The 16716-nt window shown below is 42.0% G+C and overlaps 1 protein-coding gene across 2 annotated transcripts; it reads right to left on the reverse strand.

The window, feature by feature from the left end:
- Positions 1 to 10617: 10617 nt before the first annotated feature.
- MGD1 (monogalactosyl diacylglycerol synthase 1) lies at positions 10618 to 16254 on the reverse strand. 2 transcript variants are annotated; one of them, XM_020383102.3, is made up of 8 exons: positions 15447 to 16241; positions 14461 to 14633; positions 13654 to 13815; positions 13428 to 13569; positions 12266 to 12490; positions 11621 to 11683; positions 11470 to 11544; positions 10618 to 11017 (listed from the first exon to the last, which is right to left on the reverse strand). In XM_020383102.3, the coding sequence occupies exons 1-8, from the start codon at positions 15921 to 15923 to the stop codon at positions 10781 to 10783; spliced, it is 1554 nt and encodes a 517-aa protein (XP_020238691.1). In that variant the 5' UTR covers positions 15924 to 16241; the 3' UTR covers positions 10618 to 10780. The 2 variants fall into 2 exon arrangements, with proteins under 2 accessions (XP_020238691.1, XP_020238684.1); XM_020383095.3 differs by having other exon boundaries at positions 13428 to 13815; positions 15447 to 16254.
- Between the last annotated feature and the right edge of the window lie 462 nt (positions 16255 to 16716).

Here is a 16716-nt window from a genome sequence, read left to right on the forward strand (position 1 = left end):
CAAACCGAGGAAGAGCACGTTCAAGTTGAGGACGAAACTGATCTCATCGAGACCATGCGCTTGCTCAAGCAGGAGATGGCTGCAATGAAACAGCAGCGAGAGAAGGATGCAAAGGAACTTTCGGCTTTGAGAGCCGAAAATGAGGCGTTAAAGAGTCAAGACTCCTCATGGAAACCTACCCAGCCTACTAACACTCAAACACACGGATCTTACCAATCCCATGATATCCATACCTCGGCTATCCATGCCTCGGCTGCGGCACCACAAAAATTTCAATCGGCCCTGCCTACAGTTGGACGTCCCACCGATGTAGCAACAGTGGGATCACACCGGCATCCTTTTACACCCTCTATCATGCAGTTGCCTTTAATGGATAATTGGAAATCGCTGTCGATTGATAAATATGATGGTACTTCGGATCCTGACGAACATCTTGATGTTTTTCTTACGCAGGTAACATTAAGCACAACGGACGATGCTGCTCTGTGCCGGATTTTTCCCACATCATTAAAAGGCCGAGCTTTGAGCTGGTTCACTCGGCTCCCCCCCAACTCTATTGACTCATTCAACACCCTATCTTCTCAGTTCACGGTTCAATTTGCAACGAGTCGGCCTCACAGTTTGACATCTCTGTCGTTGGTTAGTCTTTGGCAGAACAAGAAGGAGACTCTTCGGACTTTCATGGATCGTTTTAACAAGACCGCTTTAGAAATTCGGGATCTTAACCCCGCAGTGGCACTCCATCATCTGACCACAGCTTTGAAGCCCGGGCCATTCGTCAATAGCCTGTGCAAAAAACCCCCTTCAGATATGAATGAACTTCGAAGACGAGCCGATAAATATATGCAGATGGAGGAGTTGGCTGAGTTCCGAAATCAAGCCCGAGCTGAACCATCGGGAAAGTCCGACAAGCCAGTAGAACCATCCTATCGGGGGTGAAACAAAGAGATAACTCTTCGTGACCGACCAACGCGGGGTCCGAAATACACTCATTATACTCCCCTCAATGCAAGCCGAGCTGCAGTGCTTGAACAAGCTCTGGCATCAGAGGTGTTGGCCGTCCCAAAAAGAGCTGCCACGCCACCGCGCGCCGATACTAGCAAATCTTGTCGGTATCATCGCAATAGGGGGCACTCTACCGAGGAGTGCGCGGCCCTCCGAGACAGAATCGAGGATTTAATCAAGTAGGGCCAGCTTCATAATTTCGTTGATCGGCCCGATTCGCATCGATCGCGCCAGTATCAACCTAGACACGACCGACCTCGACAAGACCGAACTGATAGACCTCGCCACGACCGAAGCCGGTCACGCGAAAGGAAAGATGAGCCTACAGCTTCCCATAGGCGAGTCATCAACACCATTGCCGGGGGCTTTGCTGGTGGAGGCTCAACTTCTTCGGCACAAAAGAGGCATTTGCGCGCCGTTCGTTCGGTCAATTCGGTCGACAGACAACCCGTTCGGAGGTTACCAGCTATAACATTCACTGATGCTGATTTTCAAGGAATTGACCCCGTGCAAGATGATCCAATGGTAATTAGTGTTGAAATCCACAACTGCATAGTGAAGAAAACGTTGGTGGATCAGGGTAGTTCGGCCGACATTCTATACTAGAACACCTTCAAGCAGTTGGGCATCTTGGAAAAGGAGCTCGTTCCATATGATGACCCTCTAGTTGGTTTCTCGGGAGAAAGAGTTAGCACTAGCGGGTACATTAAGCTTTTTACTCGTTTCTGTGTTGACGAGCAGGAATACAGGGAAATCCAGGTGAAGTACATAGTAGTACATGCTAACACTTCTTACAATATTCTTCTGGGTCGGCCATCGTTGAATATGTTGGGAGCTATTGTCTCAACGCCACACCTAGCAATGAAGTTTCCATTCGACAAAGGCAAAATTCTTACAGTGCATGCTGATCAGAAGGCCGCCCGAGAGTGTTACTTTGCCAGTTTGCGAGTAACCCCTGTGGAAGAAAAGCAATCAAAGTCAAGGAGAGTTCATGTGGTAAAACCTCCAGTATCAGACAAATCCCAGACATGGGATTTAGATCCAAGAATGAATGAAGATGAACGGATGGAAGCAGTCGAGGAGAAGGTTGCAATCCAGGTCGGCCAGGGAACTCTGCAAGTTACATACTTGGGGGCGGGATTGCCTGAGGAAGATCGCCATGCATTGAGCAAGGTCATTCAGAAAAACAAAGATCTTTTTGCTTGGGTACCCTCGGATATGCCAGGTATAGATCCAAAGGTTATGTGTCACAAATTGTCTGTTTGTCGGGAGGCTAGACCAATAGCACAACGGAAGAGGAAGATGGGTACCGAAAGGAAACAGGCGGTCAAAACAGAAGTGGCCAAACTACTTGAAGCGGAGTTCATCCGGGAAATACAATATACAACATGGCTTGCAAATGTAGTTATGGTCAAGAAGACGAGTGGGAAATGGCGAATGTGCACGGATTACACAAATTTGAACAAAGCCTGCCCAAAGGATGCCTACCCATTGCCCAATATCGATCGACTAGTTGATGGTGCCTCGGGGCACAACATGTTGACATTTCTTGATGCCTATTCAGGATATAATCAGATTCAAATGCATCCACAAGATGAGGAGAAGACTGCTTTCATTACTGATTCGGCTAACTATTGTTATCGGGTAAAGCCCTTCGGACTCAAGAATGCCGGCGCCACATATCAGCGACTCATGAATAAAGTCTTTCAAAATCAAATCGGCAAGAATATGGAGGTTTATGTGGACGATATGGTTGTTAAGTCAAATGACCTTCATAGTCATATCTCGGACTTAATTGAGATTTTCCACCAGGTTCGACGGCACGACATGCGGCTCAATCCAGAAAAGTGTGTCTTCGGGGTAGCAAACGGCAAGTTTCTCGGCTTCATGCTTTCGACTAGGGGTATTGAAGCCAACCCTGACAAATGCCGAGCAATAATCAACATGAGAAGTCCCCATAATGTTAAAGAAGTACAACGGCTGGCTGGCCGTCTCACTGCATTATCAAGGTTTCTTCCATGCCTCACAGAGGTGGCCAAACCAATATTGGGGTTGTTGAGAAAAACTAACAAATTTGCATGGGCCGAAGAGTGTGAAACAGCTTTTCAAACATTAAAGTTGCGTCTCGGAACGCCTCCAATCCTCTCAAAACCCGATCCCTTATCGGCCATCATAATATACATGTGCGTTTCAAATGAGGCCATCAGTTCGGTCTTGGTCCAAGAGAGGGACACACAAGTACCTATCTATTTCATTAGTCGCATGCTGCAAGAATCGGAAACTAGATATCAGTTGCTGGAAAAAGTAGCACTCGGACTTGTTCATACAGCTCGAAGACTTCGGAAATACTTCCAGGGGCACAGGATTGTAGTTCGGACGGATTGTCCCATTGCTAAAGTCCTGCGGAAACCCGAACTGGCGGGACGAATGATGGCATGGTCCATTGAGCTCTCAGAATTCGACATATCATTCGAACCGCGCGGGCCGATTAAGTCGCAACACTGGGCTGAATTCGTCAATGAGCTACAACCCAACGGTCACTTTCAGAGCGACCAATGGACAATGCATGTGGACGGCTCTTCAAACAATACAGGCAGCGGGGCAGGAATAATACTCGAAGGGCCGGTGGGGGTAGTCCTTGAACAATCCATGCATTTTGGATTTCGAGCCTCTAACAACCAGGCCGAGTACGAGGCACTCGTAGCGGGCCTAAGACTGGCAGGTGACATTGGGGTCCGAAGATTAATTTGTTGGACAGACTCCCAGATCGTATCGGAACAAGTCAATAATCATTTCCAGGTGAAGGATCCAAATTTGCTACGTTACTATCACCTCTTCCATAACATGTGCTCCAACTTCGAAGAAGTTCAAGTACGACACACACCGAGAGAAAACAATGAACGAGTCGACCAACTAGCCCTATTGGCAAGCAGTGCTCGGAAACCAGGCCAGCTCAGAACCACTCTACATTTTGAGTTACCTACCCCGAGCATAGCTACAGTTGAAAACTTGGCAGTGGAAGAATCAAGTTCGGTGGCATCCAATGCAGCGTGGATAACGGAACTTCTTGAATTCATTCTTCATGGCAAAGAACCGGCCGAGCCCTCGTCTGCCAAAAATTTACGAGCCCAAGCTGCTAGATACTTTGTCATCGGGGGCGAATTGTATAGAAGGGGTTTCTCAACCCCATTGCTGAAATGCCTAGACTCGGCGCAGGCCAATTATGTGATGAGAGAAATTCACCAAGGCATTTGTGGGTCACATTCGGGCGGACGAACTCTTGCGGTAAAAGTATTAAGGGCAGGTTATTATTGGCCAACTCTCAAGAGTGATTGTGCACAATTTGTTAAGCGATGCATTCAATGTCAAAAACATGGCAACCTAATCCATGCCTCGGCAGAACAGCTGCATAGCATCAGCTCACCTTGGCCGTTTGCACTATGGGGGATGGACTTGCTCGGACCGTTCCCTATAGCCAAGGGCCAATGCAAATTTTTGTTGGTTGCCATAGACTACTTTACAAAGTGGATCGAGGCCAAACCGTTAGCAATGATCACAGCTGGCATGGTGCAGAAGTTTTTGTGGAAGAACATTGTCACGCGCTTCGGTATACCATATGCCATTGTAACCGACAATGGTCTCCAATTCACAGATCAAAAGTTGAACAAGTTCATCCAAGACTTAGGCATACGGCACAGATTCACATCGGTTGAACATCCTCAATCGAACGGACAAGCCGAGGCGGCAAATAAAGTCATCTTAACAGAGTTAAAAAAGCGCTTGGGAGATTCCAAGGGCGCCTGGGCCGAAGAACTAGTAGAAGTTTTGTGGGCTTATAGATGTACACCTCAATCCACAACAAAGGAAACACCGTTTCGATTGACATACGGTACTGAGGCCATGATTCCGATGGAAGTAGGGGAACCTTCCTTCCGCCGTTTACATTTTGACGAAGCAGGCAACGATGCATCTCTTCGGGTTGAAGTTGATGTCATAGACGAGATCCGAGACAAGGCGCGTATAATGGCGGAAGCATGCAAGCAAAGAATGACCCGACGCTTCAACTCCACCCTTTCGAAGCGATGTTTCAAGGAGGGTGACCTAGTATGGCGTGCACAAGGATCGGCAAGGTGCAACCCCCGCAAAGGAAAATTGGCAGCTAACTGGGACGGCCCATTCAGAATCCGTCACACTCTAGATAATGGTGCCTACAAACTTGAGGAGCTTTCGGGAAAGATCATCCCAAGAACGTGGAACTCAACTCATTTGAAGGCTTATTTTAGTTAGCAATTTTCTGTGTAAAGATAGTGATACATGTATACAGAGTGCACTCTTTTCCTTGATCGGTCTTTTCTCCTCTTGTAAAAAAGTGAAAAGAGGTTTTGGCCGACAAGGTTTTTAACGAGGCACATATCAATGAAAGGCAATTCATGTCGTGGTTATTCTTACTCTTCTACTTGTTCCAAAATTTAAAAAAGGTTTCCCTCCCGAGTAACCAACTCGGCTAAGGATGTACCTTCAAGTCTCAACAAAGGTTTCCCTCTCGAGTAAACAACTCGGCTAAGGATGTACCTTCAAGTCTCAACAAAGGTTTTCCTCCCGAGTAACCAACTCGGCTAAGGATGTACCTTCAAGTCTCAACAAAGGTTTCCCTCCCGAGTAACCAACTCGGCTAAGGATGTACCTTCAAGTCTCAACAAAGGTTTCCCTCCCGAGTAACCAACTCGGCTAAGGATGTACCTTCAAAATCACAAAAAGCATCAAGTCCGAATGACCCCATTCGGAATTGACTCAAAAAGCATCAAATCCGAATGACCCCATTCGGTTTTGACTCAAAAAGCATCATTTCCGAATGACCCCATTCGGTTTTGACTCAAAAAGCATCAAGTCCGAATGACCCCATTCGGTTTTGACTCAAAAAGCATCAAGTCCGAATGACCCCACTCGGAATTGACTCAAAAAGCATCAAGCCCGAATGACCCCATTCGGAATTGACTCAAAAAGCATCAAGTCCGAATGACCCCATTCGGTTTTGACACAGCATCATTTCCGAATGACCCCATTCGGTTTTGACTCAAAAAGCATCAAGTTCGAATGACCCCATTCGGTTTTGACACAGCATCATTTCCGAATGACCCCATTCGGTTTTGACTCGAAAAGCATCAAGTCCGAATGACCCCATTCGGAATTGACTCAAAAAGCATCATTTCCGAATGACCCCATTCGGTTTTGACTCAAAAAGCATCAAGTCCGAATGACCCCACTCGGAATTGACTCAAAAAGCATCAAGTCCGAATGACCCCATTCGGAATTAACTCAAAAAGCATCAAGTCCGAATGACCCCATTCGATTTTGACACAGCATCATTTCCGAATGACCACATTCGGTTTTGACTCAACAAGCATCAAGTCCGAATGACCCCATTCGATTTTGACTCAAAAAACAATCAAAATAAAAGGGCAAGTTACACAATCCAATAATGAGTTTCTTCAAAAAACGAGTACTTGTCATTAACAAACGTTAAAAGGCTCTATCGGCCAACACTACAATCAACCTACATTAAAATCAAATTAAAAAGGCTCTATCGGCCTGCCATACAACATAATCACTCTTCGGCGTTGTTGCCCGCGTCATCTTGCACCTCGGGCTCTCCCTCTTGATCTTGGTTCGGCTCTTCCGGTTGGGTTTCAGCCTCATCATCCGAAGCATCAAGGGTCTCTTCATCCTTGCGGTCATCATTCGGCGCGTCATTGTCAGGGATGGCCCCCTCGGGCATATCTTGGAAAGACATCAAAGACCCTTGATAGAAATCTTTCAAAATGTCAAACTCAAATCCCTCCCTAAAATGATCGAAGTATTGTGCTTGTCGAAGAGCATGGCGAAACCCAGCTTCATGCTGAGCAACGATACGCTCCTTGGCTTGCTCTTTTACTCGCTCCAGTTCCGCCTTAGCTTCCTCCAGTTGGCGTTTTTCATCGTTCGCGGCTTTTTGCATGTCCAACCGAAGAGTATCATTGTTGCGCCGCTGCACATCAAGTTCAGCCGCAAGTTGACGACTTTTCGCTAATGCTTCCTTGGATGCCGCCATGGCCTCGGCTGTGGCCTTATCGGCGTCCTCAACCCTTTGCCTCAGTTGAACCAACTCGCCGATTGGCTCCATAGCGAGGTGGTGCGTGAGTGCCAACGACCGAGACTGCACCTCGCAAAAATATTTCCATTTCGCCACGGTATCCAACTGGCCTAAGAACTCGCGACCATGATCCGAGACTGTGTTTGACCGAACCACTGATTCGGCAGTGACTTCTTCACTTAGAAAGGCCCTCGACATCAGCATGGGGGGCACACAAATAATTGTCCCACCCGGGGAGGACACCGAATTCTTGGATCTCTTGGTTTTTTCCGGCCTCTCCTCATTACTTTTTCGTTTCGGCCCCTCCCGAGTAACCTCTTTCCCCTTCTTCACCTTTCGGAATTTTCGTTCCGGCGTAGGCGGACTTCGATCATCTTGTGTTGGACGAGGCGTTTGGGCAGGCGCCGAACTGCCCACAACCCCGAGGCTTTAGCTTGTTGAATTCGACCAGCCAAAAGATTGCGGATGTTGAACTCATCGGCACCACTCGTCACCATGATTCCTGCACCAATAACCAAGTAAACATCAATAGGAATTAACTTAAAGGCCGAAACAAGAATGTTACATACCTATCAAATCGTTCTCCCATCGGGAAGATTTGACCACGTTTATTAAAGACTTAGTTGGCAAGCGCCTAGGAAGTTGAAGTAAAAATTGCAAATCCCTTTGCTCTTCGGCTGTAAGCATCTCATTCGACACTACATCATACGGCCAAGGGGCACGGGTCCAGAACAACGGAAAAAAATTCTTGTCGACGGCTCCAAAGAAGAAACGCCTCCCGTTCGGACGAATGGTCACTCGAAAAAATCCCGCTTTAAAATTCTTATACGAGGACGTAAAGCTATCTAATAGTTGCCGAGAGCCCACTCGGCTAAGAGACACCCATTTGGCCAAATCCGAAGGGCGGGAGGAATAGAAAGAAAGAAAAAGTAGGGGTGACGGCCTAATGTTAACACATAGGCACAGATGCTTGAAACCTTGAAGTTGGGCCTAGCTGTTCGGATGCAGTTGTGTCGGCGCAACGTTCAAAACCTTGAGCACTCCCATCATGAACTCATCGAACAGTAGTTTTACCTTAAGATCTCGCAGAAGGCAATCATAAATATAAAACGAGGCCATACTATCGGCTTGCTTGTCCAAGCACACCGTATCTGGATCGGGAAATGCGTTGTTTCGGCAAGCACGCACACCAATCGGATACGGATTCTCGCCAGCATCGAAATACAAACACTTGGTGTACCCCAATAAATTGGTTATCATCGTGGTATCTTGATAACGAGAATAGTAGGAAGTAACTTCTCCATTGACCCACTCGTACCCAGGTACCTCGGAAGGCCCATACTTTTGCCGATTGGAAACACGTTTCACGCGGATCGGCGCCTCCTCGCTACCACTGGTTGAGGCCTCTTCGGACGTACTCACATCCTCGCTAGACCTGTCCCCGCGGCGACACGTCTCCCTAGACAACGACCCCTCGGACGATGATGACCGAACCCCACTCGCCGAAGAGCTCTCGGAAGCAGTAGCCATCCAATAAAACTTACCAGGAAGTTGAGATTGAAACGATCGCTCGGCGTGTGATGTTGTATCGGATTTGCCCAAATGATGTTATTCGGCTGAAAGCGATACGCGTGAGAGGCCCTACCACGCAATGCTATATATAGCCATGGAAAATGGCGGGAAAATTTAAATCTTTAAAACCCTAAACCAATGAATCTACACGATCCAACGGCAGAAATGACCCCAACCTTTCCACTTCCCCTACATTGTAACTGCTATACCCTTGAAGAAGGTACACCTTCCCCAAGGCTGGGGGCCAAGTGTACTGGCAAGGCCTTTTGGCCACCATTTGACCGATACCCGATCGGCACCTGAAAGGCCGAACCAGGTTGCCGACACCCAATCGGCACCCAAAGGGCCGAACCAGATTGTTGACGGCTGATCGGCCATTGAATACCTAGTGAATGTGAACTATCATTAATCAAGAGACAAAAATTATCCTTAATCAAGGGTTAAGAGTTAATCACACTAATAAGCCGATTAGAGGCGTATTACCTAATATGGTAATCTTGTGCAGGGCCCATGGGAATCCGGGCCCATAAAAGTCAGTATAAATAGCTCATGTCACAAGGTAACGTCACTGTTCATTAATTACTATCGATTCTTGTGCTTTGTCCTGACTTGAGTGTCGGAGTGCCTTTTGCAGGTACCTCCCCTCTCACCGGAATATTCGATCGGAACTCTCGTTCAGCCCACCAAATACGAGAAGATTACTAGTGTGCCCTTCAGACAGGTACAAAAGTTAATTAGAAAAAATCTAATTTTTGCATACTAAAAATAAGGTTTAAAATAGTAAAATAATAAAAAAAATATTAAAACATTACTTGCTTACAAATCGATTTTATAAACATGAGTTAAATAATTCTATGGATAAAAAAAATGAGTTAAGTCAAAAACTCGGATAATATTAAAGTATATCTTAAATATATTAAAGGGTCACTTAACATATTATGTATGCATCAGTTTCATTGTAACACAATAAATTTTATTATAAATTTAAAATCTCTGTTTCACATAAAGATTAAACAAAAAATACATAAAAAAAATGATCAAATTCTATTGAATATGACTCATAATGGTTAAAGAACAAATCTGATTAGAAACTAAATATATAGATATGTGGTGATTCCACATCATACGATAATTTTTCGTATTATAGGGTCACGCGAGAAAATACAAGTTCCTTATCTGAAAAACCAAAAGCTAGACCAATTCACGTTCTAAGTTGTGTTGGGCATTATATTAAATTAAGTCTCGTTGAGTAACAGGTGGCGTCGCATTTTTGTAGAAACTTTAGTTCTAAGCTGTCGTGGCAATAAGAGGCATAAACATGTGTATATGACTCACGGCATGTGTCAAGGAACATTGAGAAGATTCATTTATGCACATATCATTCATTCTACACATGCATAGATGGATGAAATGAAATCGTCATGTTTTCCATTCTTGATCTCAGCAAGCATTAAATTTTGTCACGTACAAGGGAATATGAATCTCAGGTATATTGCGACGTACATAACAAAAGCAGATTCTTCTTTCTTTTTGGGTATCATAATGGAGGTAAAGTACATCACCGATAGCATACCCTTTATTTATTGATGAAATTTTTATATGCGTTTCAAACAAACACGTATGAGTATGACAAAGCGGCAAATTTTGGGTCATGAAAGCAAATAAATAAACCGATCATTCTACACAAGCATGGGAGGGCAAATATGAAAATATATCTACATACAAAATATTTATAATTACCATCGAGCACGTAAATGTATAATGTGATAATGTGATTGTTCTGTTTAGACAAGTTTTTGCCCAGGTACCATATTATTATTAAATTAATAGACTAAGGTTCTGCAAAGGTTTCAACCTCGACCCATGCAATTACTAAAACAGTGATGTTTATCTAACATGAACGTAATTGATAAGCAAGAAACATTCAAAACTAAATTAATATAAAATTTTCAAATGAGCATCTGAAAAATAATGATGAGAGAAAATACAAGATTTTTTTCTAGTGATACATCATCGCTGCCTTGTACATTTTCCTCAGAATGGTGGTTCAAAAAATACCCTCAGTGTCAGTTATTAAGCTGTACAAGAATACTCTGGTAGGAAGCTTCTTTGTCTAACTAGCTCGTGGAGGTCATGAACAATCTTGAACACGGCATCTGGCCTTGCTAGCCTCAATGCATTTTGTGACATTTGTTGTAGTTCGTAAGCTTTTGGTCCAAACCAATCGGCAACAATTTTTGCTATCTCCTTAGGCGATTTAGAGAACTTCCCACACCCATTTTCAACTACATAGGGGACATTACCAGCTTCCTGAAATGAAAGAAACTGATATAAGTACATCATTTTGTAATCACGTAAGGGAAGGTGGGGCTAAATGTCAATAACATTCAAAGCAAGAAATAGATTCTACATCAGTATATAATTTATTCTTAAAGTTTGTTTGTATAGAACTTAAAAGTATTTTTAAACGCTTTCTATTAAAAATAAAGAATATTTTCTAGTGAAGAAGTTTTCAAAAGAACTTTTAAATTTATATCCAACCAGACTCCTACTTTCCTAAACTTGCAAATAAAAGGGAATTTACAAACATTCATCCACTTGTATATTGGCGGAGAATTTTAACGTATAATCTTAATAAGTTATATCTTTGATTCCAGAAGCCAGCCTCAAATTTACTCCATAGACATTGGACACAATTGAATCAGCTGAATTTTTTGAAAAAATCACCAGATTGAGGAATTAGAGCCATAACCAAAATATACCTGTCCAGCAATGTAATCATTCAGAATAATAGGAAGGCCTCGGATCATGGCCTCTGCTATTGTCCCAGGGCCCGCCTACAAAAAGGAAAAAACCTGTCAACTGCTGTCATAATGCGGTACAAAGAACTTAGTAAAGACTGTGGGAACAAACCTTTGTAATGATGCAATCACAAGCTCCCATGCATTCCTCCATTTTGGTAACAAATCCCTTGACCTAAATATGGGTAAAAATAAAATAATTCAGGGGCTAGGCTACCATGGAGATACATAGGATGCTGAATTAAGAATTGCTATTCTCGTCAAGGAATTGAAGTGACACAACTTAATATGGAAGTTCAACACCTGAATTTTTCTAATTTATATCATGAAAAAGAGAGATTAATGCCACTCTGTTCCTGTATAACAAGACCCTTTTAACCAATTCACAAGAACTAAAATTTTAATCCTGCTCCTCAACCAATGGTTCATATGCAATATATTACCAGTTTAACCCTGGTTCAATCAGGGTTGAACCAATTAAATGTAAACCAGAACCTTTACTAGTTCCATGACGAGTCTGTTTTAAAAACAATGCATATGAGAAATATAGTCCTAAGGCTAGATACCTAGTTCATCGTGTAAGAGAACGTCCATATACTAGCCAAAGTTGATCACCATGGAAGGCTGACAAATTTAAAATTTAATCACATGCAAGAACAAACACCAACAAAGGGAGAGAAAGTGTCATAACACTGACAAACATCGTAATTTATAGCTTACTAAAAATACATTAACAAGATTCTGGAAATATTTATACCTGAACAGGAACCTTCCAATTAATAGAATTCAGTTTGTTAGCAAGTTTCTTATTACGACCACAGATCACAAGGATCTGACCTACAGGGCCCCCAACATTCTCATCGTGTAATAAATCTCCAAGTGCCCTGGCAGTTGCTTCAATTGGGCCCATACCTTCACCTCCCCCCATCAATAGTACAGCAGGAAGATCCTCATCCATCCCTAACTCTCGCCTTAGTTCATCCTAAGGCATAAATTAGAAAGTCCATATTATATGTGATGCAAAATAAAAAAATTGAAAGGAAAAAATTTAACAGCGAGTTTCTTTTCATGTGACTTCAATTTTAAAGGGTTAATTGCCCCAACGATCTTTGTTTTGCACTTATTAGTTATTACACCAATAGCCTTCTATTTCGATAAATTACACCCACCAGTCACGCTTTGTTATTTTATAGGAAGGCTGTGTAGAGTTCAAATAAAAGTAGGGGAGTAAATTGTAATTTCTTGAATAAATAATGTGATCAGAATACAAAAAATAGTTAGTCAAGTAGGATGCAAGTCTAATTTCCCAAACAAAAAGTCTTTCCATTGACATTCACATGTAATTCACTTAAACCAGAGACCATTTGAACATAGTTTATTGAACAGTAGGTTTGATAAAAGGGAATACCAGTGAAACTACAGCTCAGATCAAAGTTTATACAAATAAAGTGAAATGACATACATGTCTGCATATGCACCATTAAGTTTCAAGTAACTGATATCGATTGCAGCCTGTAGTCCTAGAATCAGAACCCAAAAACACCAAAGCAGTTCATTTTAGTATTATACTATTTAATAATTGATTATTGCTTAAACAAATCACTATCTATCTTTCACTAATTTAGATGCTGACAAGGGAAGAAGTTATAGTTTAAAGGCAACCATTAGCATAAGTGAGCACTGGTGATATGGATATGATCATAAATTACTCGCAATAAATTGAAAAGCCTAGCATAAATTACTATTCCTGGTTGAGACTGGATAATTCCTATTATCTTGTCACACCATTTCAAAAAATACAGTGACATTCATTCGAGCATAATATACATAGCACAGCATGTTGTATACTGATTCCAAAATTGTAAGTAAATTTGGCAATAATAATTCAAGTAATGGCTAGCTATAAGAATATGAAATACCTTTGGTCGGACAGGCTTAACAAAGGAAGGCCGGACTGGTAGACCAAAAATCTTTATTTGAGATTGTTGCAATCCAGCTTTCAATGCTCTTTGTGCAACATCTGTTGTAGGACAATAACATCTGGTTACAAGCTTATGAAACCTAAAGAAAACAAAGAAATAAGATGTCAAAATAAGACAATTTGTATGATTTTTGAAAAGGAAATGATAAGAAAACAGAACTAACCATGTTGGATGGCACGTGCTTAAATCTGTGACTACAGTAGTAAAAACAATCTTTTTTAAAAGACCCTTTGACCTCAAAATTCGAAGTGGAACGTGTTGCATCAGTGGATGCACACTGATTATTATATCTGGCTGATACTTCATTAGGCCTTTAGCAACTTCACTGTAAAAAGAGAAGATATTATAACTTTGACATGTGATGTTATACTGCATCCGAGAAGAGATAGATATGCACACAAAAATAGATTCTAAAACAAGGAATGCATAAAAAATCTACAACTTGTGTCTAATATTAAGGCAATGCACAATAAACATTGCACGGTACAATAGTAGGGCAATTGGTCCATAATATCAAGCATTTTACATTTGTAAAGCATATATATTAAATTAGGATCAAACTGACATACTGTCAAATTAGCATGCTATCCTTGGTATTTTAAGAAATCAAGTAGTTTAAAAATCGGCTTTAACCCAAATTAGCTATATATAGAAACAGAAATACATGTCAAATATAAGCAAACAATTTATCCCTACTCGTAGAAATCCAAGCCAAAAAAATAATTAAACTATTCCGATATAACCTATATCTTTATTGGTCAAAACTCAAAAGAAAACTTCCACCAAAAAAGACAGGGAGAATGCCATAGCAGTATATGCCAGGGGCCTGGACTATTACTTGTGTATCATTTTCCATACCTAACAGCTATATGCAAAGGCATATATCAACACATTTATTTTTTTCTCTTCAATTTAATTTGTCAAATAAAAAAGAGTACAAATTGTTAAGTGAAGGCAATCAAATCCTAACCGAGCTATGAAAGTTCCAGTTGCAGCAAAATTAGACTGATGCACTACACGTGGGGCAGTCCCATAGTAGGTCATCTTCCACAATGGCCCATGTTTGACCAAAAAGCTATAGCTCCTGGGGAGTTGATTAAACGGCCAAGGCGTGTGATCAGACCACAAATCAGTAACAAAAACCTGCACCAGGAACTCCAAACTGAGAACACAACTTAACAAAAAACACACAGACTATGGGACTGCCCTATGACCAAAATCCACATAAAACCATTCATTTGATTCCCTATAACTTCCCATCAGCCTAAACAAGTTAATAACCAACCCTGTCCTAAAATTATCATCATAAACTTGCAAGAAGTGGCGCTTGGAAGGTTTTCTAGACAACTTATTTGGACTTACGAAAGGAGAAAAAAGAAAAAAACACACCACACAGGTAAAAGAAGCAAACGCTACAAGTGGTAGCTTCCGTTGCGAAAAACTACATCAAATATTCCTCCTGATGCATGACCAATCGTGTGTAAAATAACACGTACAAAAACTCACGTGATATAACTTTTTGAACAAGTGCTTAAACCAAACATAGGTCAAATACCTTAGGGGCAAAAACTTCGACACAGGATCACATACATGTACTGTGGGTACTGTTCTCTCATTAGAATTACCGAAGTAAAATTCCAATTCTGAATGAAAAACAACACCAACGGTTTCTATAATACAGTATATAAGTTTTATCATACCTTAAAATGTCTTCAATGCCATTCTACAATTAAAATTAGAGTTTCACAATAGAAATTCGCACAACAAAAGTCGACATGAGAGGTCAACAAACCTAATTTCAATTGAAGCACAACATGAAAACTACCCAACTCACCACACCTACAATTATAGAAACTAAAGTGAACTAAGCTGCAAGTGTTGAACAAGCAACCCTCAACAGTTTCTTTCACAAACAAAAAACCTTCTTCCATTAACGTTAAACAAAACAAAAGAAACCTGGTAATGATCTCCAAATTCTTGGTAAAAAGCAGCTTTAATCGCTTCAGCTGAAGCCCGATGCCCCCCACCAGTGTCACTCATCAAAATCAAAACTTTCTTAGGCCTCCCACCCTCCACGCCGTTCCCGCGAAACCCCTCGTCCTCCGGCACGCCACACTCGTCCACTATAACCCCGTTACCAACCCCCTCACCGTTACCGTTACCGTTACCGTCACCGTCCGCAACGCGCAGCGATGCGAACCCAATTGGGATCTTCTCGCAGTGGAGCCTAACGGCTCTGTTAAAGTCGTTGAGAACGTTCCTGAACCTGACAGCGGCCTCCCCCACCCTGAGGCCGAGCGAAACGCAGCGTTTTGCTCCGCGGCGCGAGTTGAAGTGGAGGAAATTGGAGAGGACGGTGGCGTTGTCGGAGGGGAAGGTGAGGAAGGGAGAATCGAGGAGCAAGGTGGGTTCTTGGGTTACGCCTTTGTTCATTGCGGCTTTCTATTAGTGGCGGTTGGTGTGAGGAGAGTTGGAGAGTGGAGAGTGGTGCAGTAATCGATTGCTATTGGGAGTGTGACATTGTTGTGTTTGTCATGTTATATGGTGTGGGATGGGTTGGGTCATGTGGATTGGGTTTTTACTTGGGGGAGGGGTGCTTCACGTGATGTGCCAATAGGGGGGTGACACGTCACGTGTGATAAACATTCATCAAGCTATGTTGTGTTGGGAAGTTGCAGGGAGGGTTTTGGTTTTGGTTTTGGTTTTGGTTTTGGGCGATTTTGTTAGAGGGGTACGAGGTTTGGAGGAATTTATAGAGGGTTGTTTCTTTGTGGTCGGTTCGGTAGGTAGGTAACTAGTGTCGAGGGTTCTGAAGCTCTGAACGTAATGTGTGTGTTGAAACGATGGGATTTTTGTGTTGTAACTTGTAAGAATGGGAGATGTGAACCAAACTAACACCAACTTGATTTGTTGAATATGTTTTGATAATTAATTTGTTAAATTTAATTTATTAACTAATTAAGTTAAATTTAAACTAAAGATTAAACTTTATATTTAAAATGATTTTTTAATAATTGACTTCTTAAAACATCACAACATATTTATTTTTTAAAATAAAAATATCTCTTCTAATTATAAGTCAACAACACAACATAATTACATACACCAAACATTCCCAACATAACTTCATTAAACAATATACAATTTAATATGTATGATTTTACTTTATACAACTTTAACTAATAATCAACTTTCAACTTAATAGAAGAATATAATAACTTTCAAT

This window comes from Cajanus cajan, chromosome 9 (genome assembly GCF_000230855.2).
Source record: "Cajanus cajan strain Asha chromosome 9, NIPB_CcT2T_4, whole genome shotgun sequence".
NCBI lineage: Eukaryota > Viridiplantae > Streptophyta > Magnoliopsida > Fabales > Fabaceae > Cajanus > Cajanus cajan.